Source organism: Lagenorhynchus albirostris, chromosome X (assembly GCF_949774975.1).
Source record: "Lagenorhynchus albirostris chromosome X, mLagAlb1.1, whole genome shotgun sequence".
NCBI classification, from domain to species: Eukaryota; Metazoa; Chordata; class Mammalia; order Artiodactyla; family Delphinidae; genus Lagenorhynchus; species Lagenorhynchus albirostris.
Window position 1 is genome coordinate 1,104,287 of NC_083116.1, and position 23,193 is coordinate 1,127,479.

Consider the following 23,193-nt stretch of genomic DNA (forward strand, 5'->3'; position numbering starts at 1 on the left):
GGGAACTCTTAGCAACACAGAAGATCCATGTAGGGGCAGGAGCCTGAAGTGGAAGAGGGACCCAGCTCCTCCTGGGCCCCCAAAATGTGATAACCGCCTGTGAGAAGGGAGGGAGGGAGGGAGGGAGGGGTGGGGACCCTCCCGGGTGGGGACCCTCCCCTCCCCATCTGTCTGAGTGTCCCCACCATGACAGAGGGCCCAGGTCAGGGCAATCAACGGACACCTCCGATCTGGGTGCTGCCCTGTGGCAGTGATGAGAGGGCTCTGGTGAGGATGGTCCACTGTCACCTGACACCGGGTGCCTGTGAGTGACAGAGATGAGAGGCCTGAGAGGGACAGTAGCTGCGATCTCAGCTCTAGGAGCCTGAAATGAGGAAGAAGCATGAGGTCCCGGGTAAGGACGTTCAGCTGTCGCCCCCATTCCGGAGCCACAAGCATGAGGGACCCCGTGAGGACAGTCACTGGTCACCTCATCTCTGACATAGTCCTTAGGGCCTCGCTGAATTGAGACAAATGTCACAGCTGTGGGGCCCTAGGATGGGGAACAGACACAACGGACTAGTGAGGAAAGACACCTGTCACCTAAGCTCTGGGTGGCAACACTGGCGCTGAGGGCTTTCAACTGGCACTGAATCCCTGCAGCGGGACACAGCAGGAGGGCCCAGGCGAGGGCAGCCAGCAGTCCCCTTAGCTCTGGGCGCCTACGCTGAGTGAGAGGCGTTGGGCCCAGGTTTCAACGTTCAACTCACATTTAACTGTGGGATGCCTGGCCCAGGGCGAGGCTTAGAGGCCCAACCTCAGGTAAAGGCATGACGGGCAGGCAAGGGCACACAGGTAGCCCTTCAGCGATGGCAGCCACCCTGGGGCAGAGACGTGAGGCCCAGCAGGGGGCACCACAGAGACGTGAGGGCCCAGGTGAGGTGAGCTGACTACAGGCACAAATCTTGGTAGCTACACTGGAACGGAGTGAGGGACCATGGAGGTCATTTAACTGTCACCTCAGCTCTGGACTCCTACACTGTGGCAGAGGTGGCCTCAGGTGAGGGCATTCAACTGTCACCGGAGATCTGATTGCCTAATCTAGGGTAGAGGCAAGAGGTCCTGCAATAAGACAGTCGCCCATCACCTCAGCTCTGGGTGCCTACTCGGGGGTAGAGGCGGGAGGTGCCGGCACGGGGGCATGAGCACGCAGGCCCACGTGACCGCTGTCAAGTGACAACTCCGTGCTCGGTGTCTACACTGAGAGGGGAACGAGGGATCAGCTGAGCACGCGGGCTCTGGGTGCCTACACTCAGGCAGGGACACGAGGAGCCAAGGAAACAGTGAACTGGTGCCGCAGCTGTGGGAACTACATTCTCTGCCATCTCCCGCTGGGTGCCCGCACTGGGGCAGGGCCATGAGGGTCTATGACAAGAGGGTCTCATGCTCTCCAAGTCCCCATCGAAAAACATTCCTGGAGAAACAAAGCTGCCCCTTGAGGCACAGAAGGCTTGGGATGAGTCCCAGGCCTCTGGCCCTCTCGAGCGTGGTGCCCCTGGGGTTGGTGAATGTGCCTCTGGGCCCTCAGGGGGGCTCATTAAACCAGCCTTTCCAAAATGCCTGCTCTGAGCAAGGTGTAAACACTGTCCTCTAAGAACCAGCCGTCTGGCCGCTGCCCTGTGCCTGGCAGGAGCTTCGTCTACTGGGCACCACGACTGCCAGCATTACAGGGAAGAGCGCTAAGGAGGGCACGGTGCCCAGGGCTTGGTACTCACAGATATGTGAGAGTTTGGCAAATGGTCAGTGCTATTTCTGGTCCCAAATTCCATGACAAAACTCAAATACCAACCCGTGACAGCAGCACAGGGGCCTGAAACTTATCACCTTGATCCTGTTAGGGAGAACGAGGGAGTGTTGTGAATGCCAGTGGAGAAGCTCCTGGATGCTAACCAGAGCTCTGTCACTGCCTGGCTCTATCACCTTTCTCTGTATTCTGGGTTCTTTCCTTAGGAAGGTTTCCAGAAAGCGGTGACATTGGGTCAAAGGGCACGGATGTTTCGGTGGTTCTCACGCCGCCCGGCTGCTGCCGTCCAGAAAGATGGGTCCAGGCGACAGAGGTGGCCCCAGCTCTCCCAGCGCGGGAGGTGATCGGGGTGCCCTGGGCGGTGTCGGGGGCGCCTTTGTGAAGGAGGCTGGAGGAGCAGGCAGGGGTGACAGCGTGTGAGCGCGCTGCCCTCTAGAAAGAAGACGGCGAAAGGGAGGCCGCGGAAGGCTGAGCCTGCTGGCCCCTGGCTCTTCGCATTCTGCTGTTTCCCGTACACGCTTCTGTCCCTCCGGGTTTCGAAAAGGCACACATTTGAACTTTTAAACAATGTCTAATTACGCCCCCAGATCCATCCGCCCCTTCCTAAACTTCAGAAATCCGAGCGCGGGGCACGAGCACAGCCCCGCCCTCGAAGCCTGGGAACGCTGGGCTCTCCCTCCTGAACGAAGCCTCAGAGGAGACCTCGGGGGCGGGGCTGAGTAGGGCCCCTCCCCTTGGCAGCCTGGCAGCCTGGCAGCCCGGCCCCGCGGCTCCGCCGGAGCGTGCGTCAGGGGCGGGGCGGGGCGGGGCCGGCCCGCGCCCCTCCCACCCGGTGGCCGGTCGCCCAGCCCCGACCGATGGCGGGGTGGCGCCTGCGGGCCGCGCTACCGCTCTGGGCCGCCATTGCCGGGCCTCTCGCTCCGCGCAGCGGAGCTCCCTCGCCTCGCGTCGCCGAGCAGAGCGGGGCGGCCGGCCTGACGGGGCTGCCCCTGACCGAGCTCGCATCCCCCCACCGCCAGGCAAGTCTCTGGCCGGCCCGGCCCGCGTCGCCGACCTCCAGGCCCGGGGGGCCGTGTGTGGGGCCCGAGCTGGGGCCTCCCACTCCCGCGTCCGGGAGAACCACTTCCACTTCCCAGGCCCAGAGGCTCCCGTGGGCACGATCGTGAGCCTCCAGGTTCCCGAGGCCCCTCCGGTCCCAGCCGGGCTTCTCTCCGCCTTCCCGAGGAGCCTGGCCATGTAGTTGGCCGAGCAAGTCGGTGCACCGACCGCGCCCGCCCCACAGCTGGGACCCAGCACGGGCTCATCATCCCTGACCCCCACCCAAACCTGCTCTTCTGCTTTGTTGCCCCCCAGAGCGCACGGTCCACAAACGCTGCACCTGACGGCTCCCCCACCCCAGCGGGAGAAGTGGACATGAGGTTGGCAGGTGGGTGGCTTCCACAGTGAACCGGAGAGAGTTGGAAAGGAGACTTGGCTGGAGGCCCAGGTGTCCAGAGGTCTGTCTGGAAGGGCCAGGGGTGGTGGCACCACTGGGTTTGGGGGGGGGAGGGTTTATACATTTATTTATTTTTTATTTATTTATTTTTGGCTATGTTGGGTCTTCCTTGCGGTGCACGGGCTTCTCATTGCAGTGGCTTCTCTTGTTGCAGAGCACGGGCTCTAGGCACGCGGGCTTCAGGAGTTGTGGCACGTGGGCTCAGTAGTTGTGGCTCGCGGGCTCTAGAGCACAGGCTCAGTAGCTGTGGTGCACGGGCTTAGTCGCTCCGCGGCATGTGGGATCTTCCCGGACCAGGGCTCAAGCCCGTGTCCCCTGCATTGGCAGGCGGATTCTTAACCACTGCGCCACCAGGGAAGTCCCTGGGTTTTGTTTTTGAAACAGAGGACTCTGCACAAACACTCATTCTATGACCTTGAGCAAATCCTTTCACCTCTGAGGACTTCAGTTCCCAGCTCTCTCTTTTCAGCTGTGAGATGAGGATTATAATAGATTTCTCCCAAATGGGATAACTGGCCGCTGTTTGGGAAAAGTTGTGGGAGAGAGCTCCAGGGAGCACGGCGGCTGGGTGGACAGGGAGAGGCAGTGGTCTTAGATGAGAAGCTGACCATCGTGGCCCTGAGGTTGGATGTGAACCCAGTGCCAGCCCTACTGTCGCCTGGACAGCTAAGATGAAGGGGGCTTGGGGGTGGACTTCATACCTTCTAAAATTGAAGCATTTGCATGTACCCCGGGGAAGCTGACCCATGAGGAGCTGGCTGGGAGAGTGGGGCCTCAGGAGTGGTAGAATACAGCCAGTGCCCGTGAGGGTTAGTTCAAGGCACCTCTAGGTAGAGTCGAGGCAGGAGGGGAGCCGGAGAGTAGGGTAGAGGCAGAGAGGACACTGGGACAGGAGCTGGGGAAAGTCCAGCGTTTCAGGGGAGGGTCAAGGAGGACAATCTAAGCCAGAAGGACGAGGAGCATCCAGGTGGGGCTCAGGGGCGCCGTCCCAGAAGCCAGCCGAGCAGGGTTTCCGCGGGAGGGCCGCAGCCTGCGCGGCCACCTGAGGGGTCAAGGGACATTAGGGCCAACAGGTAACCCGGGGCGCTGGCATCAAGAAGGTCCCAGGCGGCCTTGGCCGCAAGCCGTCCTGCGGGGGTAATGGAGGCAAGGGCAGAGTGGAGCAGGTTGCGAGACGGGGAGGGAAGTCTGTGGAAGAAGCCAGCACACAGGACTTTGGAGAAGCCGGCAGGGAGAGGAAGGGAGGGTGCAGAGCCCCACCGCTGGCTGCGGATGTGATTCCGAAGGAGGCCTTTCCTCCCGCGGTTTCTGAGGATGGGAGGTGTTGAAAGTAGAGGGGAAAGGGCCTCCCTGGTGGCGCAGTGGTTGAGAGTACGCCTGCCGATGCAGGGGACACGGGTTCGTGCCCCGGTCCGGGAGGATCCCACATGCCGCGGAGCGGCTGGGCCCGTGAGCCATGGCCGCTGAGCCTGCGCGTCCGGAGCCTGTGCTCCGCAGCGGGAGAGGCCACGACAGTGAGAGGCCGGCGTACCGCAAAAAAAAAAAAACAAAATAGAGGGGAAAGAGGGAGACAAAGTGACCGCTATGCTAAGAAAGCCGAGCAGGGTGGAGAGCTCGGTGCCCAGCTCACAGCAGGAGGACTGCCTGGCCTTCCAAAGGAGTAGGAACCTCCACCGTCACCATCACAGGAGAAAGGAGGGCAGGATGGCAGGGACTCAAAGACATTGGTAGCCTCAGAAGCAGGAGGTTAGGAGGCCCCTCCACACCGCCAGGGAGAGCCAAGCTGAGCCTTGGGGTTGGAGCTCAGCTTCCTCCTTCACCCGCCAGGAGCTCCCACCTTCCTGGTCTCCACTCGCTTCTTCCCAAGTGCCTGGGGAGATCCGATCATGAGAGGCCTTGGGGTCGTTCGGGAGCTCGCTGGCATCTGAGGAGGCCTTGCCCGTGTCTGTCATGCCTCTAGGTCCCCTCCGCATCATGGCCCTGGTCATCTCCGTGGGTCTCACCTGGCTCGTAGCCAGCATCCTCCTCGGTGGGCCTGGCGGCGGCTTTCCTCGCATCCAGCAACTCTTCGCCAGTGAGTGTGGGACTCTCCCTCGTCCCGCTACGAGGTCCCCGGCGCGGCCACCTGGGCCTGCGGCCTGAGGCTCGGGGTGGAGGTGGCGGTGGCCTGGGTTTTCTGTCTCTTCCTGGCAGGGCACCTGTAGCTGCCCTCGGTCCGCCTCCTGGCATGCGGCACAGCCTTCCCCCTACCACCTAGTTGCTTCGGCTGGAAACGCCAATCCCCGCTAATTAGAATCCTTTGTTCACTGGGGCCCATGTGAGGGGCAGGGGGGCTTTTGCTGAACACTGGGGATGACTCCCAAGTTGTTCCCTGCAGGCTTTCTGCTGGGTTCTGAGATGGGGAGGGGACTCGACACCTCGTTACTGGTGACACATCACCTAAGTACTTTTTGCAATTCTGATCTACCCTTTTCCTGGAGCAGAGAGCTTTGCATCTGAACATCATTTAGACTTGAGCGGGAACGTACGTGGCAAGGTCAGCCTGGCTTAGCCCTTGGCCCCTGAACCTGACTGCCCCTCCACCTTGACTTCACAGTATAGGAGCAGGCTTCCTTGCTGCAGGCCCTAGGAAAGGTCCACACTAACAGAAACAACTCTCTGTACCCACAGGCCCAGAGAACTCAGTGACTGCAGGTAAGGCTCCTGTCACCTCCCTGCTCCTCCCCTGTGCCCACCCCTCTTACCACTTTTGTGACACTCGTGCCTGTCCCCAGCCCTCCAGGCTTTCTCTTCTCCATTCATCCCTCCCCAAACTAGCTGTCACAGCCCACGAGCTGCTTGCATGCTGTGAGCCTAGAAAACAGGTTACCTGCTTCCAGAATACACTAGGGGGACAGGCATAGGATAGACATTCCCATTCCAAAAGGGAGAAATTGGAAGGTATAAAGGGGTCATCAGTCTCAAGCAAGTCCCAAACCCAGCAGGGCAAATCCATTCGATTTCAAAGCATAAGAAGAATCCCTGGGCCTTTGGTGGGGGTAGGGGGGATCTGGAACGTAGGGGACGATCCTACCCTCCCTCTGGGCCTGAGCCATCTCTGGCCTCTGCAGCCATTGCTCTGCCCTTGGAATCATCCTTCCTCCCTTCTGTCCTTTCTGTGTCCCTTTCGGTCCAGGCTGGCAGTGTTTCTACTGGTATAAAATTCTCAAAAACTTTGTTGATCTCCTGTGCAATTCATGAGGGTCTAAGCTGTAAGACACGAGAATCCTCCAGATCTTTCCTGGATAACCTCATCTCTCCATTCCTAGCTTCCGCTGACATGCTTGAGCGGGTCCACAGGTCACGCGGCCCAGCTCTTCATGAACAGTTGTCCAGCCACACCCTTGGTGTTCTCTCCCAAGCCTGCTTTCTCATTTTTTGCAATATGATTAGCCTGAGAATCTTCTAGATCTTCACATTCTGGTTCCTTCATACTTAACAGTTACATCCTCAATTTATGTCTCTTCCCTTACATGTTACTTTGAGCAACAAGGAGAAACCCTCAACACTGTGCTTGGAAATCTCCTCAGCTCAGTCTCCAAGTCCAGCATTTACAAGTTCTACCTTCCACAAAACAGTAGAAAACAACTTGGCCAAGTTCTTTGCCACTTTATGACAAGGATGGCCTTTCCTCCAGTGTCCCATAACATGTTCCTCATTTCTGTCTGAGAGCTCACCAGAAGCACTGTTAGCATTCACATTTCTATCGACAGTCTGGTCCCGATGACATGTGCCTTATCTCAGACCATAGAAGCTCTCTACTGCTCTTCTCTCTTCTTTCTGAGCCCTCACCAGAATCACCTATAATGTCCATATTTCTACCAACAGTCTCTTCAAGGCAATCTAGGCCTTTCCTAATATGCACCTCAAAATTCTGCAGCCTCTACCCATTACCCAATTGCAAAGCCATTTCCACATTTTTAGGGATTTATCATGGCAGCACCCCACTTCTTGGTATCAGAATCTGTATCAGTTTCCTGGGGCTGCCGTAACAAAATAGCACAAACCAGGTGGCTTAAACAACAATTCCGGAAGGTAGAAGTCTGAAATCTAGGTGTTGGAAGGCTACACTCCCTCCAGAGGCTCCAGCTTCTGGTGGCCTCAGGTGTCCCTGGACTTGTGGCCGCCTCCCTCCCATCTCCGCCTCCATCTTCACAAGGACTTCTCCTCCATGTGTGTGTGTCTTCTCTTCTGTCTTTTATAAGAACACGTGTCATTAGATTTAGGTCCCACCCTATTCCAGGATGACCTCATCTTAATGAATTATAACTTCAATGACCTTATTTCCACAGAGGATCACGTTCTGAGGTCCTGGGAGTTAGGACTTGAGAACATCTTTTGTGGGGACACAGGTCACCTCGTAATAGAGACCAACCTCCTTGTGCGCTCTCCATGGGGTCCTTGCACCTGCCCTCCCAGCAGCTTTTCCTTCCCTCCTGTCCTCTGTTCCCGGTGGGGCCACAGCCCAGGCCAGCCCTCCTGCCTCCTTTCTCTTCTCCCACCAGTGGCCGAAGAGCCTCCCTGGGGTCCCTGTCACTTTGCCCTGAGGCCAGCCCCAGTGGGATACAGAGTGTCCATGGAAGTGTCCCTTCCTTGGCCTGAGCCACGTCCCCACCCCACGCCAGTCCCTTGGTCTGTGGTCACTCATTCCTCCCTATGGGCTGGTCCTGACCTTCCCCTCTCAGATCTCGGGTGCCCCCAGGGCCAGGCCCATGGGTCACCCCTGTTGTCCCTACCCAGAGCCGAGGGCCAGGAAGTACAAATGCGGCCTGCCTCAGCCGTGTCCCGAGGAGCACCTGGCCTTCCGCGTGGTCAGCGGGGCTGCCAACGTCATTGGACCCAAGATCTGCCTGGAGGACAGGATGTGAGCCCCTCAGGCGGGTGGGGGCGGGGAGGGGAGCTGGGTCTGCGAGGACCGGGGTCGAGCAGGGTAGACGTGCCACTGGAAGGCTCTGTCCCCCTGCTAGGCTCATGAGCAGTGTCAAGGACAACGTGGGCCGGGGACTGAACATCGCCCTGGTGAACGGTGAGTTGCCCACGGAGCAGAGAGGCAAAGCTGAGCCGTGACCTGCCGCCCTCCTTCCACCCCGCCACCAGGGATTCGCAGGGGGGCCTGGGAAAGGGTCTGTGCGAGCTGAAGGCTCCACAGAAGAGGTGACCCGATGGACGAGAGCGTGGCAGCAGTGAAGAACTGGAAGTTTCCAGGAAGTGGGAGGCTGCTTCATGGGGAGCCCCTGGAGGGCCCCCAATACTGAGCAGAAGCTCCACAGCCTCGGGTGGGTCCCAGCAGTCTGAACGAGGGGCACGGTGGGCGTGAAGATGGGGGGAGGTGAAAAGCTTCCAGCAGCACCCATCCTTCCCTCCGACCAGGGGTAAGCGGAGAGCTCATCGAGGCCCGCGCCTTCGACATGTGGGCGGGAGGTGAGTCAGGCCGCGGCCTCTGCCTTCTGACTGTGGGCGGAATGACGGCATCTTCCCCCTGAAAGCTGCTCCTTCTGTCTGCTCGCTGGGGAGTCTTGAGCACTTCCTTGGGTTCAGAAAAGCCAGGGAGAAGGACAGGTGTATGGTCAGGGCTTCAGCCCTGGCTTCTTATACCATTTGGTCCCTGCACTCACTCAGCAGCCCTGGCCGGGGTGCGTCCCTGGCCTGATCACTACTTTAGTTTCCTCATCTGGAGAACAGGGGTTGGTGAGGGAGGGGTGCTCAGTGGTGCCTGATGCTCCATGGGAACTGTCCCCCTAGATGTCAATGATCTACTGAAGTTTATCCGGCCGCTGCATGAAGGCACCCTGGTGTTTGTGGCTTCCTACGATGACCCAGCCACCAAGTAAGTAATGGCCGAGGCTGGCCGAGGCCTCACCCTTCTGTGGTCATGGCTCATATCTCTTCCTTCTGTGGGGCAGGATGAATGAAGAGACCAGGAAGCTTTTCAGCGATCTGGGCAGCAAGAATGTCAAGGACCTGGCCTTCCGGGACAGCTGGGTGTTTGTAGGGGCCAAGGGTGTGCAGAACAAGAGCCCCTTTGAGCAGGTATGGGCACAGGCCCTGGGACCCCCACTGCCCGGCACAGGCCAGTCTGCCCTCCCCTCCTGCCTGCATCCTCTGAGGTCCCCTCTGTTCACGCCCAGCACCCACACACACAGCAGCCCACACGTCTTTAAGATGCTCCTGGGACTTCTCCGATGTTTGGGACTCTGCGCTTCTGCTGCAAGGGGCACGGGTTCAATCCCTGGTCGGGGAACTAAGATCCTGCATGCCAGGCTGCTCAGTCCTCTCCCATCCCCCCAAAACCCAGCACCCCAGTTCACACTGCACACCCTGCTCCCCACAGCAGAACAAGGCAAACAGGCTGTTCCACCAGTTTCTGGAAGGCTCCGGCTGCCGAAAGAGCAGCTCAGCCCCCAGAGAAGAAACGCCCCCTCTGGCCTCGCTCTTCCCGGAGCTTCCAGCGGCTCCCTGAGGGCTGGGTGAGGGCAGGGACACACTCCCCCTCCTTCCCTTCCTAGCGTGTGCCAGGCCCACCTAAGTTCAAAGAAGGTGATCCCCCCCTCCACCTGCGATGGGGCAGGCCAGGGCAGCTGCTGCCATCTTTAGATGAGAACGCTGAGGCGCTGGGACAGACAGGTGGCGGGTGCCCGAGGCTGCACGCTTGGTTGACCCTGGCACAGGGGGACAGGGAGTTCTGTCTGGCCCTGGTGCCCGAGGGCTGAGCCCGTGCCTTCCTGCCCCCACCGACCCGCAGCACGTGAAGAACAGTAAGCACACCAATAAGTACGAAGGCTGGCCCGAGGCGCTGGAGATGGAAGGCTGCATCCCCAGGAGGACCACAGCCAGCTAGCGGCCAAGCTCGAGGACCAGACTAAGCGAGGCTGTGTGTACCCAGTCAGGAGGGGGCGCCGGCACAGCGCCGAGGCCCGACCCCACGCCCAGCCAGGGGCACTCCTGCCCCAGCACGGCAGGGCTCCGAGGCAGTGACTGGTGACCAGACCATGCCCAGTGGTGGGGCTGCGCTGCGGCCCCATGGCGCTTTGTCCTGGGACCCCAGGTACCCGTCTCCTTTTCCTAAAGCGCTCTGCTGGCCGACACCCACCCAAGTCCCAAGCGCCTGAGGCCCCCAGTCTGGTAGCAGCTGCCTGGCAGGTCGGGGCATCTTCCGGAGCCTCTCCATTCCAGAGTGGCTCGCTGCTCTGCAGGCCAGTCCTGTTTCCAGTGTGATTCGTTCTGCTGAGCCGAACGCGGTGGCCACTCCCGGCGCCTGGCTGCCTCCTGCCTTGCTCTCGCGGGAAGGGGTGCCCGCCTGGGAGCCAGGCCGGCCGGGCAGTGAGGTCGCCGGCCCGATGGCGGTTCCCAGCGTGGCGGGTGGCAGCTCCTGTGGTTTGTCTGTCAGAGGGCCCGCTTTCTAAATGACGTCTTAATAAACTGGTGGCCCCCGAAGGAATGAGATGCATTCAGAGGGGAGTCGGGTGGTGTTGTCCTTGAGATGTGATTCAGGTGGTGAGCAGAGGGGCTCCCCTGTGGGCATCCCTGTAGCCTTGCCCTTAGACACGGCACAGGCCTATAGGGACAGGGATGGGGATTAAAACCAACCCAGGAGCTTCCCCCCTCCCCGCAGCCTCCCGCGAGAGCTAGTGTGTCTCCCCCGCAGTGCTCAGCGTTAGATGCCTTTGAAATCAGGCCAGCAAGAGGCCGAGTCACGTGGGCTATTTGGCATTTCTCACAGATTGCAGTTATATTTCCCTGCAAGGGGTGAGAACCAGCAAGAAACTATAAGGAGTTTTCTGGAAAAGTACATGAGGGTGCAGAAATGGTCTGGGGTCACAAAAAGGAGAGAAGGCGGTTGGGACTTCCCAGATGGAGGAATCGGGGCGCCAGCCAGGTAGGCTCAAGGGGGCCGTGGCCGGGGCAGTGGACCTGCGAGTCCCCCCTCTAGGGGTTAGGTGCTGCGAGAGTGTGAACACGGCATCAGGAAATGAAAGTATTTAAGGAGGTGGCAGAAGAGGAGAGAGAGGCGAGGGATGGCCCAGGACGAGAAGCTGTGCTTGTGAGGCCATAGCCACGACTGCAAAGGACCAGGAAGTGGAGACGTGAGGACGGCCCAGGTCGCTTACCTGGAAGATGGTGTTCACGGAAGCTGAAACGCAGCCTGACCCTGTGCCGAGAGCTTTATGTGTCTTCATTTTTAAATAGACTTCCTGTTTTAGAGCAGTTTTAGGTTCCCAGCAAAGTTGAGCAGAAAGTCCAGAGTTCCCACATACCCAGCCTCCACTGACACGTCATCACCACCCAAAGCCCAGGGTGGACATCAGGGTTCCCTCTTGGTGTCATACAGTCTGTGCGTTTGACAGTGTTTATAATGACGAGTACTTACCACTAGAGTATCATACATGTATTCATTTTTAAACCTTCTATTATGGACATTTTGAACATCCTCCAAAGTAGAGACACTAGTCTGATGAATCTACATGTACCCAGTGGGGCTGCCACAGTGATCATCGTGTGGCCAGTGTTTCATCTGCACACCCTAGCGAGCAATGCTGCTGGTTGCTGGTGAGCCCCATTTACGGAAGATAAATGGTCCTTGGTGTGCTCAGGAAAGTTTCCCTGGAGCTGGGAGGTTAGAAGCCAGATGAATAGGGCCCCACAAGGTTAGTCGCTTGCCCCAAATGAAACGCATCTCAGCGAAGGGCCGCACCGCAAGGCTGGGAGGTGCCTCTGTATTATACAACTGCTGAGCCAGCTGACCTGCCCCAGACCTTCACTGCGTGCGCCAGAGCCACACAGATGGAAACGGCAGGCCAGCTTTATCCCCCACGTGGCCCAACACAGGTAGGATGCTGACAGTGGTGTGCAATGCAGCCCGCCCGACCTTCCAAAGCGGAGGTACATCTTTACATCCTGCGGTCCTCTTCCGCCAGGGTTTTGTCCCCCAGGCCTACCCTCAGGAGTTAAGACATCGTCAGTTACAAATGACAGGGTCCCAACCCAGCTGGCATATACAAAAATAAATACATAATGACGGGGGGGGGGGCTTAATGTTCCTGTAACAGACCCCAACGCCCATGGGTGATTCCAGCTCCAGTAACGTCCTTAGGATACAGGCTCTCCATCTCTCGGCTCCGCTTTTCTTTGTGTTTGCATCCTTTTCAAACATGCTGTCTTCCCCAGGCAGGGGGAGTGACAGTAGATGTCCCAGGTTAGCAACCCCAGCAAGAAAAGAGCTCCCACCTTCCCAGTCGTTCCAGCCCAAGTCCCCAGGCACTACCTCTCATAGGTCCAGATTGGATTATGGGTTTATCCTTGTCTCAATCTGTGTGGCTCTGATTGGCTACCTCTGGGCCTGTGCCCACCCTAGAGGCCAGTGTTGGGGTCATCCTCATGCAAACCTTGTGTACCGAGAATGGAGGAGGGATGGCCCCCCAAAGAAAACTCGGGGGCCGTGACCTGTTGCTGGGCATGCAAAAACACCAGTTGTCACTACATTTCCCGGTAAATACCAAATGCATCCCATACTTGTGCTTGTATAGAGTACGCCTTCCATGCGTGCTGATTTATCACACGGTCTACTTGGAGACCCCTGCCTGGAGAGCAGGAGGTAGGCACACTTTTCAGGGTCATCACTGTGGCCCTGTTAGCAGGACTGTGGCAGGTCTCCCATCTGAAGTGCACGGATGTTGTTTCAGCTGTCACTATCGTTTGTGCCATCTATTCTGTCGGTCCAGCTGACTTCTCTTTTGGAACTAGATATCCTTGACTGATTCGTAGAGACCTTCCTTCTCCTCTGGGGTAAATTATTAATCCCCTAAACTAACTACAAACATTCTCTTGTCTTTAATTTAGCCACGCCTGTTTTCCTGCAGGGAAGGCCTCTAAACTCCCTCCTGTCGGACAGCCCACCAGCCCGCTCTGGCTTTTCAGGGAAGACTGAAAGGACTGATGGTAGAGCGGGGAGCAGCCTTCTAACTACATTTGCTCTCCTTGACCCCTGGCACCAATTCCCGTGCAGCTGGAATATAAAAACACAGGTTTCCTCAAGGGTAACACATCTTTTAGGTTTTCCATCCCCAGTCCTTCCAGCTGACCCATCCCCCTTCTCCCTCTGGCCAGTTTTACCCCATCCTCAGGCAGCGACAGCACCACTGCTCTTTTGCAAACTGCAGTCTTCCACACAGCATGTGCCAAGTTCAGCCCTCTCACCTGTGCCAGGCTGCTTCCATCAGGACAGCTCGACCCATTTGAGAGGGACAGTACAGACTTTCTGGGACACCAAGTCCACACACACAAATGGCTTATGAACTGAGGCTAAAGAACAGCCTAGAGCTATGGCCTCTGAATGTTTCTGGATCATTGACATAAATCAAACCCAGAGTGTGTACCCTCACCATGTTTGTGTCTGCTTACATGTCACACGCATGTACTAATCTGAACTTTATAGCACACATACACAACTAGAATTTTTAAACAAGTAAAATGTATTTAAATAAGGCTAAATGAAAATAGGTTTTTATTTAAATGATTACAATTATTTATTGGAAAAATTAAATAGAAGAGATGCTACGGGTCTTTTTGGACATTCTCTACGATGTGTCTTATGAACCTCCTGGGGGCAAGAACCTGCAAGTTTGGGCACCACTGGCCTCCATCACAGCCCTGACAAGAGGTCTTCCAGAGCAGTGGGCAGCCCTCGTCCCGCTGCCTGACCGCAGGTGCCCAGCAGCCTCTGGGAACATGTAAACCCCCGTCATTCTACACTTGCTTGCTTACTGTCTTCCCATGTCCACATTCTACGTCCTCACCACCTTTTTGCCCTTCCTTATGCCATGTGTGTGCGTTCCTTTTCCGTGAAGCCTCCGGACCTTGCTGGTGGCCCCAAATAGTTTTGAGAGGTTTAAAAGTTCACTGATATTACACAGTGTGGAAATAGGCGCTCGGTCGACGTTTGAACGAAGGAAGGTGGAACAAGGCCGAGCCCGGGCCCCGCCCGGAGTCTGGGTCGGTCGGACCCGGCTCTCGGGCTACAGGACTGGGCGCCCTGAGCAGGACCGTGGGCGAAACCCTGACCCCAGTCTCCCGCCACCAGCAGCAGCCCTCGGGCGTCCTAGCTCAGCTAACGTCTAAGCCTGTGTCCCAGTGCCCCCAGAGGTCACGGCGTGGTTGGGAATGACTGGGGTGCCTACGCGGAGCGAGTCGCCCCGGCGGCGACCGCACAAGGCTGGGACCCGCGGCTCGGTGGCCACACGAGTCCGCACCCGGCGCCGACCAACCGCCACCCGGAAGGCTGACAAGCCGGCGCGCGCGCGCCACCTCGTCGCTCCCAGACACGCCACATCCGGTCGGGACCCGCCCCGGCCGCCAGAGGTGAGGAGGCCGCCGCGGGGTGGGCGGGGCGGGGCCTCGTCGGCTCGGGGCGGGGCCCCGGCGGGCCGAGCTCGCAGGCGTCCGCCCGCCCTGCCGGCCGCGGAGGCAGGTGAGAGCCTCGGTCTGGGAAGGGCGGTTGGAAGGCGGCTTCTGGCCCCGGCCGGGGAAGGGCCACCACCGCGCGTTCGTGAGGCCTGGCGCGGCCGTGGGGACCGGGAGTGGCGTGAGAGACCCCGGGACTGCCCGGGCGGGTCGCCGGCCTGCAGGCTGCAGCGCGAACCCGGCGGCGGCGCGCTCCTTCTCCCCTCCCTCCCCGATTCCTGCCCGAGCTCTGATTGTGCCCCATCCGCCAACTTCTGGACTCCCAGGTAGGGAGGAGACCCGGGTCAGCACTGCCAACTGCCCTGACACCGAACGCTTGGCCCGTGTGGAAAAAGCCACCGGCCCGGGGTTCCCTCGCCTGCCTAGGGGCGCATCTGCCCAAACTCTAATGCTACCTCAAGCAGAAATAGTGGGGATCCGGGCCAGACCCCTCACGCAGTGACTCAAAGCCGCCAGCGGTACTGGAAGGACGGGGTGGATAGCCCTTCGCCTCCTCTGCCTCTGAGCTGGCTCACAGCACCCGGCGCCTTCAGTGCCGGGCGCCTTCATCCTTTCCCTGTGACTCCCTCTGGTTTTCCTGCCTCCCTCTTCAGTGGTGGGACTCAAGGCTGGATCAGGGCCTCCAGGGTAAGTGACGCAAACCCCAAGCCAGGAGAGGCCATGGCATCCCAGGGTGGCACAGCGGAACTTCACCACCTACTTCCCCTGCTCCCCCGGCGTCGGTGAGGGGGGGGGGGAGGGGGCAGGACGCAACCCTGATAGGATCTAGAGAAGCAGGGGCCTCTTCCGAGACTGGGACAGCGTAGGATGTGACTCAGTCAACAGTAATGATGAAAAATCACTGTGCCCTCATCCTGGTTGCTCCAGTTCCTGCAGGTGATGTGGCAATCGGCTGCTGGCTGCCCAAACTGAGAAGTGGAAGGAGACAAACGTACTCCTTTCCCCCGAGGCGCCCTGCCCTCCTAGAAACACTCCTCCTGTCACTGGTAGTTCCAGGCTCTGCTAGGGCCATGTGTGGGCAGGGGAGGAGTCCCTGGACTTTGGCACAGTGGCTCTAGGAGCTCAAATTCTGGGACCGCCAGGGGAGTGGGAGCTCTGACAGAAGGAGGAGAACCCCCGGTGGACACGTGGCCCAATCTGATCCCTTCCTGCTGCCCCTTCCGGCAGCTCCCCTGGGGAGAGGGGACCTGTGCCCTCCCAGAACCCCCATCGCACCCCTGTCAGCAGGAAGGGTAGGCCAGGTGGCCATGCACAGCAATGCCGTTCATGCGCCAATGGTGAACATCAGCCCCTGGGGCCTTTGGCCTGGTGGCCACCCACTGCCCCACCCTTTGCCGGCTGCTCTCTGCCTGGCAGATGACACTCAAATGCCCTAACCTGCTCTCAGCGGGCCGGCTTCCTTGGCATCCCTGGGCAGTCCTTCAGAGATTTCGTCCCAGTGGTGGTACTGCTGCAGCTGCGTCTCAGAGCAGGTGGGGCACAGGCTAGTGGTGACAGGACTGAGGATGGCTCTCCCAGATCCTCTGGTATCGGGACATCTCCAGATGGTCACTGTGGTGGGCAAACCCAGGGAAATCAGCGCGTATCAGCGGGCTGAAGGCGAACTTCGACCTGTAGGTGGCCCCTCTGGGTGAGGGATGAGAAGCTTGAGGCAGTTGCGACTGGGATGGGGGCAGCCGAATGGCACTCAAGGGCCAGCACTAGGCCTTCCGTTTCCATCCCCAGGCTCGCGGCAAGGGGCGCTGCCACGTCTCCGAACAGTGGGCTTCCAGATCCTGCGCTCCTGGGCTCACAGCTGCTCGCCTTCACCAGCCACCTACCTCTCTGTGTCCCTTCTCTCCTCAGGAAGAGCTCTGCTATCAAGGAAGGCAGCACAGGGCCAGGCCTTGCCCATGGACCCTTCTCAGGACAACCCGACGGCACCCGCAGAGCTGCTCTCCTAAGCCGCAGGGGGCCCGGGCTCCCCACCTTTTGGGAGGAGCCATGGTGTTTAGAAGGTGGCTGGGCCTGGGGGGTGGCAGTGTCTGCACGGGCCCCCGAGGCATGCTCAGGGCCAGCCTGCTGCTTCTCAGCCTGCTCTGGGGGGCGCGGGGCACAGCCAGCGCCAGTCTCAGCGCGGCTGTGGGCCGTACCGTGCCCCTGACAGGGCGCCGCTACCTGAGCATTGGGGATGGCTCCGTGACGGAGTTTGAGTTCCCAGAGGAGAGCGAGGGCATCATCGTGGTCTCAAGCCAGTACCCGGGCCAGGGCAACGGGACGGGGCCCAGCCCCGTGCTGAAGGTCACCTCCCTGGACACAGAGCTGCTGACCATCAGGAACGTGAGTGCCATAGCCTGGGCTGGTGGGGGCGGCTTCGTGGTGAGCATCCACTCGGGCCTGCCTGGGCTAGCGCCACTCCACCTCCAGCTCCTGGACCCCTGTGAGGCCCCGCCCACGCTGGTTGAGGAGCGGAGAGATTTCTGCATCAAGGTCTCACGTGCTGAAGACCCTGCCGCCCTTGGCACTGACTTGGCCCACTTCTCAGAGAACCCAGTACTCTACCTGCTCCTGCCTCTTATCTTTGTCAACAAGTGTTCATTTGGGTGCAAAGTAGAGCTCGAAGTTCTGAAGGGGCTCCTGCAGAGCCCCCAGCCCATGCTGCTGGGCCTCCTGGGCCAGTTTCTGGTTATGCCCTTCTATGCTTTTCTGATGGCTAAGGTCTTCATGCTGCCCAAGGCCCTGGCTCTGGGCCTCATCATCACTTGCTCGTCGCCCGGCGGCGGGGGGAGCTACCTCTTCAGCCTCCTCCTTGGGGGGGATGTCACCCTGGCCATCTCCATGACCTTCATCTCAACAGTGGCTGCCACCGGCTTCCTGCCGCTGTCCTCGGCCATCTACAGCCGCCTGCTCAGCAGCCACGAAACACTCCACGTGCCCATTTCCAAGATCCTGGGGACCCTGCTGTTCATCGCCATCCCCATAGCAGCGGGCGTGCTGATCAGGTCGAAGCTCCCCAGGTTCTCGCAGCTGCTGCTGCAGGTCATCAAGCCCTTCAGCTTCGTGCTGCTCCTGGGCGGCCTCTTCCTGGCCTGCCACATGGGGGTCTTCATCCTGGCGGGCGTCAGGCTGCCCATTGTGCTGGTGGGCCTCACAGTGCCCCCGGTCGGCCTCCTGGTGGGTTACTGCCTGGCCACGTGCCTGAAGCTGCCAGTGGCCCAGCGTCGGACTGTCAGCATCGAGGTCGGGGTGCAGAACAGCCTGCTGGCCTTGGCCATGCTGCAGCTGTCCCTCCGCCGCCTTCAGGCTGACTATGCCTCCCAGGCCCCCTTCCTTGTGGCACTGAGTGGCACCTCAGAGATGCTGGCCTTAGTTACTGGCCACTTCATCTATAGCAGTGTGTGTGCAGTTCCCTGAGGCCCCCCGGGTCAAGCTTTCGCCACCCCTAGCCCCAGCCTCCACCCACGGCCCCCACAGTTCTGTGTACCAAAGGCCTTTAGTTCTCATGCACTCTATGCACTCAGAAAAATCCAGGCTTATTTTTTTTACTCGTTTTTTATTCTCCAGCTTTCAGTGCCAAAGAGGCCATGCTGAGTTCAGTAGGTGGGCACTGCCTAGAAAATATATTTCAATAAAAGAGAGAAGCAAGCTTGGGTCCCTTCCAGTCTTTGCCCTCTGAGGCCGGCGGGCGGCAGGGGGGGGAGGGGAGGGTGTGGCTGGGTAAGTGTGGGCCAGGGTGGAGGGCTGGCTTGGGTGACACGGTGACCTCTGCCCAGACTTTCTCTCTCAGCCCTTCTTACCCATGCATCCCCTCTGAGAGTTGGGTCTCTCTGTTCCAGAAGGAGCGGTGGGAAGATGAGAGCGGAGGACTGGCTCCCCCGCCCGCTCCCAAGCTCAGCTGATTTTCCATAGGCCGACTAGAAAGGAGGCAGCAGGAGGGCCGCGGGGCGAGCTCTGCAGGGCCGGGTCATCAGCGGACTCCTGAGAGGCAGGGAATCGGCCTCAGCGCCGACCTGTTCCGCCCTCGGGCAGTGAGCGGGGGCGAGCGAACCCCTGGCCCGCCTTCTCCCCAGAGTCCCAGCTCCCCGACTCCGCCGACCGGGCCCGACTAGTTCCTCCGCCCCTTCTCATCCCCGCGGGCTTACCGGCTCAGTCGCCGCGGGGCCCGGGTCCGGGCCGGTCCCCGTGCTCCGGGGTGCGGGGGGGGGGGGTGCGGGGGCGCTGGGGAACGCGACACGGGGGGCGGGGCCGCGACGCCAGGCGCGCCCCTCGCGCGACTTCCGGCAGCGGCAGCTGGTTCTGGCGCGCGCCCGGGGCGGCGGCGCGCGGCGGGGGTCTGTAGGGCTTCGCGCCGGCCGGAGTGGACGCCGCCGCGGCCGCCATGCATCTAACAGTGAAGGCGCTCCAGGGCCGCGAGTGCAACCTGCAGGTAGCGCCGCCGGTCCCCGCCGCCGTGCCGGCTCACGCGGTTGGCCCCTGGGCGCAGGGCCGGGCCGAGGGCGGGGACGAACCGGGCGGGCTGGCCGCTCAGGGGAAGCCAGGAGAGCTGCCCTCCGCGGGGGCTGCGGCCTCACCGCCTGCCTCTCACCCTCGGCCCGGCCAGGTGTCGGAGGACGAGCTGGTGTCCACGCTGAAACATCTGGTCTCCGAGAGGCTGAACGTCCCCGTCCGCCAGCAGCGGCTGCTGTTCAAGGGCAAGGCCCTGGCAGGTAACCGGGGAGAGGAGACGCCCGGGGAGCCCCGCGAGAAGTCAGGGGATGGGGCGTCCGGGCCGATCCCGGGCAGCAGTGGAGTGGAGGGGGCTCTGGCCACTTGACCCCCGGGGAGGCTGCATCCTCAGCCGGATGCCGCGGCGCTCCGCCTGGCCTCCCCGAGGCCTTTCCCACCACCGCGGGCCACAGCTCCATCAATCTCTCTCGGGCAGATGGGAAAAGACTCTCCGATTACAGCATTGGGCCCAATTCCAAGCTCAACCTAGTGGTCAAACCTCTGGAGAAGGTGTTACTGGAAGAAAGCAGCGCGCGGACAGTGGCCGAGGCCCCGCCCCCACCCCCGGCCACCTGGCCTCTAATCTCCAAAGTCCTGGCCCGTCACTTCAGCGCCGCAGATGCCAGCAGAGTCCTGGACCAACTCCAGAGGGTGAGCAGGGTCGCCCGGGACTTCCACGTCCCACCCAGCCGCTCGCAGCCCCTGCCCCTATCCCAGTGTCCCCCCGACCCGCGCCGCTGAATCCTCCTGGCCTTCTCTCCTCAGGATTATGAGAGGTCCCTGAGCCGCCTGACGCTGGATGACATCGAACGCTTGGCTGGCCGCTTCCTGCACCCTGAAGTGACTGAAGCTATGGAGAAGGGGTTCTCCAAGTAGGATTCTCGGAGTGTGGGGAGGAGCCGGGCCAGGCCACAAGCTGCATGTAGCATTAAATGTGTTCTCATGTTGCAATTCGGCTCATAATACTAGCTGGCGGGTACGCGGGTACCTGTATCCGGCTCTTGACCTGGGTTTGCTCCCACGTTTGGCGCTAGTGCTGAAGTGGGAGAGCCACAATCTGAGTCCAGCCAGCTTCTAGAAGTGCCTCAGGGTGAGAGGGTTGTTTAGGAGGGTTCTGGGGGGTGGGCTTTGGCATTCCGTGTTCAGCCCACTGAGGATGAACCCTCGAGCAATACCTTTCCAGGCCTGAAAGGGGAAGCAGCTGGCCCCTGCTGCCCAGTCCTGTCACCTCGCCTCTGGCAGGTCTGACATTGGCAGGTCAAGTGACAGCCAGCCTTGGGCCCCCTCAAGCTGCTGCCACCAGTGTGCACTCGATGAAGGGAAAGCGTGTTGGGGGGTCTGGGACGTCACCCAGCTCTGGAGTGTTACCTTGGGCAAGTCCCTGTGCCATGTTGGTCCCCAGCCATTGACTCTGCACAGTGAGGGCCACTCCTTAGACCTCAGTCAGTTTCCTTTACCCCCAACTCCCCCGGGGTCGGGAGTCTGCAGCCATCCTCCCCCTTGTGTCCCAGATACAAAGTGAGGCCAAAAGCTGAGTGATGGCCAAGCGTGGCCCAGAGATGGGATGCCCTGGCCCTTAGTGTCACAGCTTTTCTCTGGGCACCCCCTCTGCTTGTCTCCTCCTGGACACGGGCGGTCCTCGACCCTTAGAGATGACAGGTGATGGGCTCGAGGTTACTCAGCCAGGCCCCTACACCCTGCGCTCACCCACAGCCTGAAAGTAGACCCTTCCCCTGCCGCGTGTGTACAGGGACTTGCACTGTGCACACCACTCACTGCCTGACAAGGAACCTTGGGGGGCCAGGGAGGGGCAGAAGCCGCTGGCGGGTGGGCCCTAGAGATCATCGAGGCACCTGCTCCTTGGAGGAGGGCGCCTGGGCCGCCCTCCTGCCTGGGCCTCGTGGGGTAAGCGCCGGGTCCCCGGGCTGGGAGGACGGACAGAGGCCTGACGGGCAAAGGCTTTGAAGAACAGATGGAAGGCCCTGGCCCCGCCCCGCAGCAGGGCCCGTGTGACAGACTTGCCTGCACTCTCATTTCGCTTCCGTCAGGAAGGTTTATACTGACACTTCCAGTCGCACTAGAGGTGAATGTGAGACTTTGATCTGAAAGGAACTGTATTAGCTGGGCGGCTTTTGGTTTCCAGTAATTGATTTAACCGTAGAGGAAGTTGGTTTAAGCAATAAAAGAAATGTATTGGTTTACGAAACTGAGAAGTCCAGGGGTATTGGCAGCAGATAAACAGTTTCACCAAATACCCAGTTTCTTCCTACCTCCCCTCTGCACTCTGCAGCGTCTGCTTCATCCCAGGCCTCTGCCTCAGGATCAGAAGATGGTTGCCTGCGGCTTCCACCAAACCCCTCGATCACAGCCAGCAAGGAGCACCTTCCCGACCTGTAGCGTAGCTTCTTTCTCAGATGCCCCCGGCAAATAAACGCTGTCCTTTCGTTGGTCAGAACCGGGTGGTGCCTCCATCATTTTGGCGGGGGGGGGGGCTTGGGCGGGAGAGGGGGATTCTCAGCGAAAGCCAGGTCCTCGGGGAGGGCTGACCGGTGCAGTGCAGGGGAGTGACACACGCAGACGCATGTTGCAGACAGACCCTAGAGGCGGTTGTTGAGTCCCTTGTGCCAGTGCCTCCCGGCTTGGGGGTGACAAAGCCATCTGCTGGGCAGTTGGACGGGGGTGTCAGGAAGTCGGTGGCGGGTAGATCAGGCTGGACAGGGAGACAGGAGTGGCGTCTTCAGGGTGTATGGTAGGCGCCTCGCTGACAGAACCGACTGGGATCTGGACCCGGTCTGATTCCACAGCCCCGTGCAGCCTTCCATGACGTTCGGGAGCGGCCTGTGGACACGATGTCCTAGATGCCGTAAGGACGGATGAGACGGCTTCCCTGGGAGCGTGGCATAAAAAGAGGGGAGAGGACTGGGCCATGAGGGACTTCACCAACTGGAGACGCTGTGGAGGCTGCAGGGAGAGCTCGGTGTCAGAGGCCAAGAACGCCCCTCCAGGAAGACGTGGAGGGGGGGGGAGTTGTCTAGTGGTGCCGAGAAGCACAGGGAGGGCATGGCAGAGCCTCCTCTCGCCTCGGTAGCAAGAAGGTCGTCGGCAGCGCCGTGGGGAAGGGGCCGTGACGGTGACCGCGGACCCCTGCTTCCGGAAGCTTGTCTGCGCAGCAGGGTGTAGCTGTGCAGGGGCAGGGCCGGGGCGGGAACATGGAGAGGGAGGAGATGCTGCCGGCATGAGAGATGGGAGGCCCGGGTGGGAAGGCCCATGCCATCGTGAGAGGAGACGGGCGACCGCACGTGAAGACAGAATGGCCGCAGGCTGCATCCCGCCTTTGCCCTTAGATTCTCGGGGTGGCCCCAAGTACACCGCAGGCTCCAAATGCTGAGATCCTTCCACAGGGGCCAGAATGTCTATCGTGGGCACTGTACCCCTTGGGCCAAGTGTCCGCCCCGGAGGTGGGTGGTGACCCACCTGTTACCCCCTGGCCCCTGGCCACTGTGTGGCCCCGAGACCCGCTGTCCACTCCTCACAGAGGGGCCTCGAGCCAGTCGCTGATCCCCAGGGCCGTGGGGTGCAGCTCACAGCCCTGTGGTGACCACAGTGCCGCTAGGAGACGGCAGGATGAGTGAAGGGCCCAGCTGAAGGGGCCTCGCAGACAAATGGGCTGTGGCACCTGGGATGAGATGCCTGTGATGCCATTTCCCACGGGCACACAGGAGGAGGGGCAGACTCAGAGGAAAGCAGCGTTTCTTTGGGGGTGGGGCTCATGGAGTTGGAAGCACCCAGGCGACAGATCAGCCGTGCCCACAATTTGCTGGCGCCTTGCAGGCTTTCCCCACAGGCCTGGACGAGACCGGGCCTCACCAGCTCCAGTAGGTGGGACAGGCGCTGTTCAGCCGTGCCAGGCCCTGCCAGCAGCAGACGCGACAGCCGTGGCGGCCTCAGCCCTCCG

General features: G+C 60.3%; 3 protein-coding genes across 12 annotated transcripts; all 3 read left to right on the plus strand.

The window, feature by feature from the left end:
* Positions 1-2,611: 2,611 nt before the first annotated feature.
* On the plus strand, positions 2,612-13,295 carry FAM3A (FAM3 metabolism regulating signaling molecule A). Of its 7 annotated transcripts, none has more exons than XM_060137706.1 (10): positions 2,612-2,802; positions 3,137-3,209; positions 5,239-5,352; positions 5,949-5,972; positions 8,058-8,181; positions 8,267-8,343; positions 8,688-8,738; positions 9,060-9,144; positions 9,221-9,347; positions 10,060-10,751. In XM_060137706.1, the coding sequence occupies exons 1-10, from the start codon at positions 2,641-2,643 to the stop codon at positions 10,153-10,155; spliced, it is 933 nt and encodes a 310-aa protein (XP_059993689.1). In that variant the 5' UTR covers positions 2,612-2,640; the 3' UTR covers positions 10,156-10,751. The 7 variants fall into 7 exon arrangements, with proteins under 7 accessions (XP_059993689.1, XP_059993691.1, XP_059993688.1 ...); XM_060137708.1 differs by having other exon boundaries at positions 8,285-8,343; XM_060137705.1 differs by lacking the exon at positions 10,060-10,751 and adding an exon at positions 9,649-10,052.
* Positions 13,296-14,474: 1,179 nt separating this feature from the next.
* On the plus strand, positions 14,475-18,398 carry SLC10A3 (solute carrier family 10 member 3). Of its 3 annotated transcripts, none has more exons than XM_060137690.1 (2): positions 14,475-14,672; positions 16,620-18,398. In XM_060137690.1, exons 1-2 carry the CDS (start codon positions 14,475-14,477, stop codon positions 18,165-18,167), a joined length of 1,746 nt encoding a protein of 581 aa, XP_059993673.1. In that variant the 3' UTR covers positions 18,168-18,398. The 3 variants fall into 3 exon arrangements, with proteins under 3 accessions (XP_059993673.1, XP_059993677.1, XP_059993674.1); XM_060137694.1 differs by lacking the exon at positions 14,475-14,672 and adding an exon at positions 14,686-14,781; XM_060137691.1 differs by lacking the exon at positions 14,475-14,672 and adding an exon at positions 15,144-15,401.
* A 622-nt stretch (positions 18,399-19,020) lies between these two features.
* UBL4A (ubiquitin like 4A) lies at positions 19,021-21,693 on the plus strand. Of its 2 annotated transcripts, XM_060137713.1 has the most exons (5): positions 19,021-19,179; positions 19,354-19,459; positions 19,675-19,889; positions 20,004-20,110; positions 21,529-21,693. In XM_060137713.1, the coding sequence occupies exons 1-5, from the start codon at positions 19,132-19,134 to the stop codon at positions 21,638-21,640; spliced, it is 588 nt and encodes a 195-aa protein (XP_059993696.1). In that variant the 5' UTR covers positions 19,021-19,131; the 3' UTR covers positions 21,641-21,693. The 2 variants fall into 2 exon arrangements, with proteins under 2 accessions (XP_059993696.1, XP_059993697.1); XM_060137714.1 differs by lacking the exon at positions 21,529-21,693 and having other exon boundaries at positions 19,022-19,179; positions 20,004-20,189.
* Positions 21,694-23,193: the final 1,500 nt, after the last annotated feature.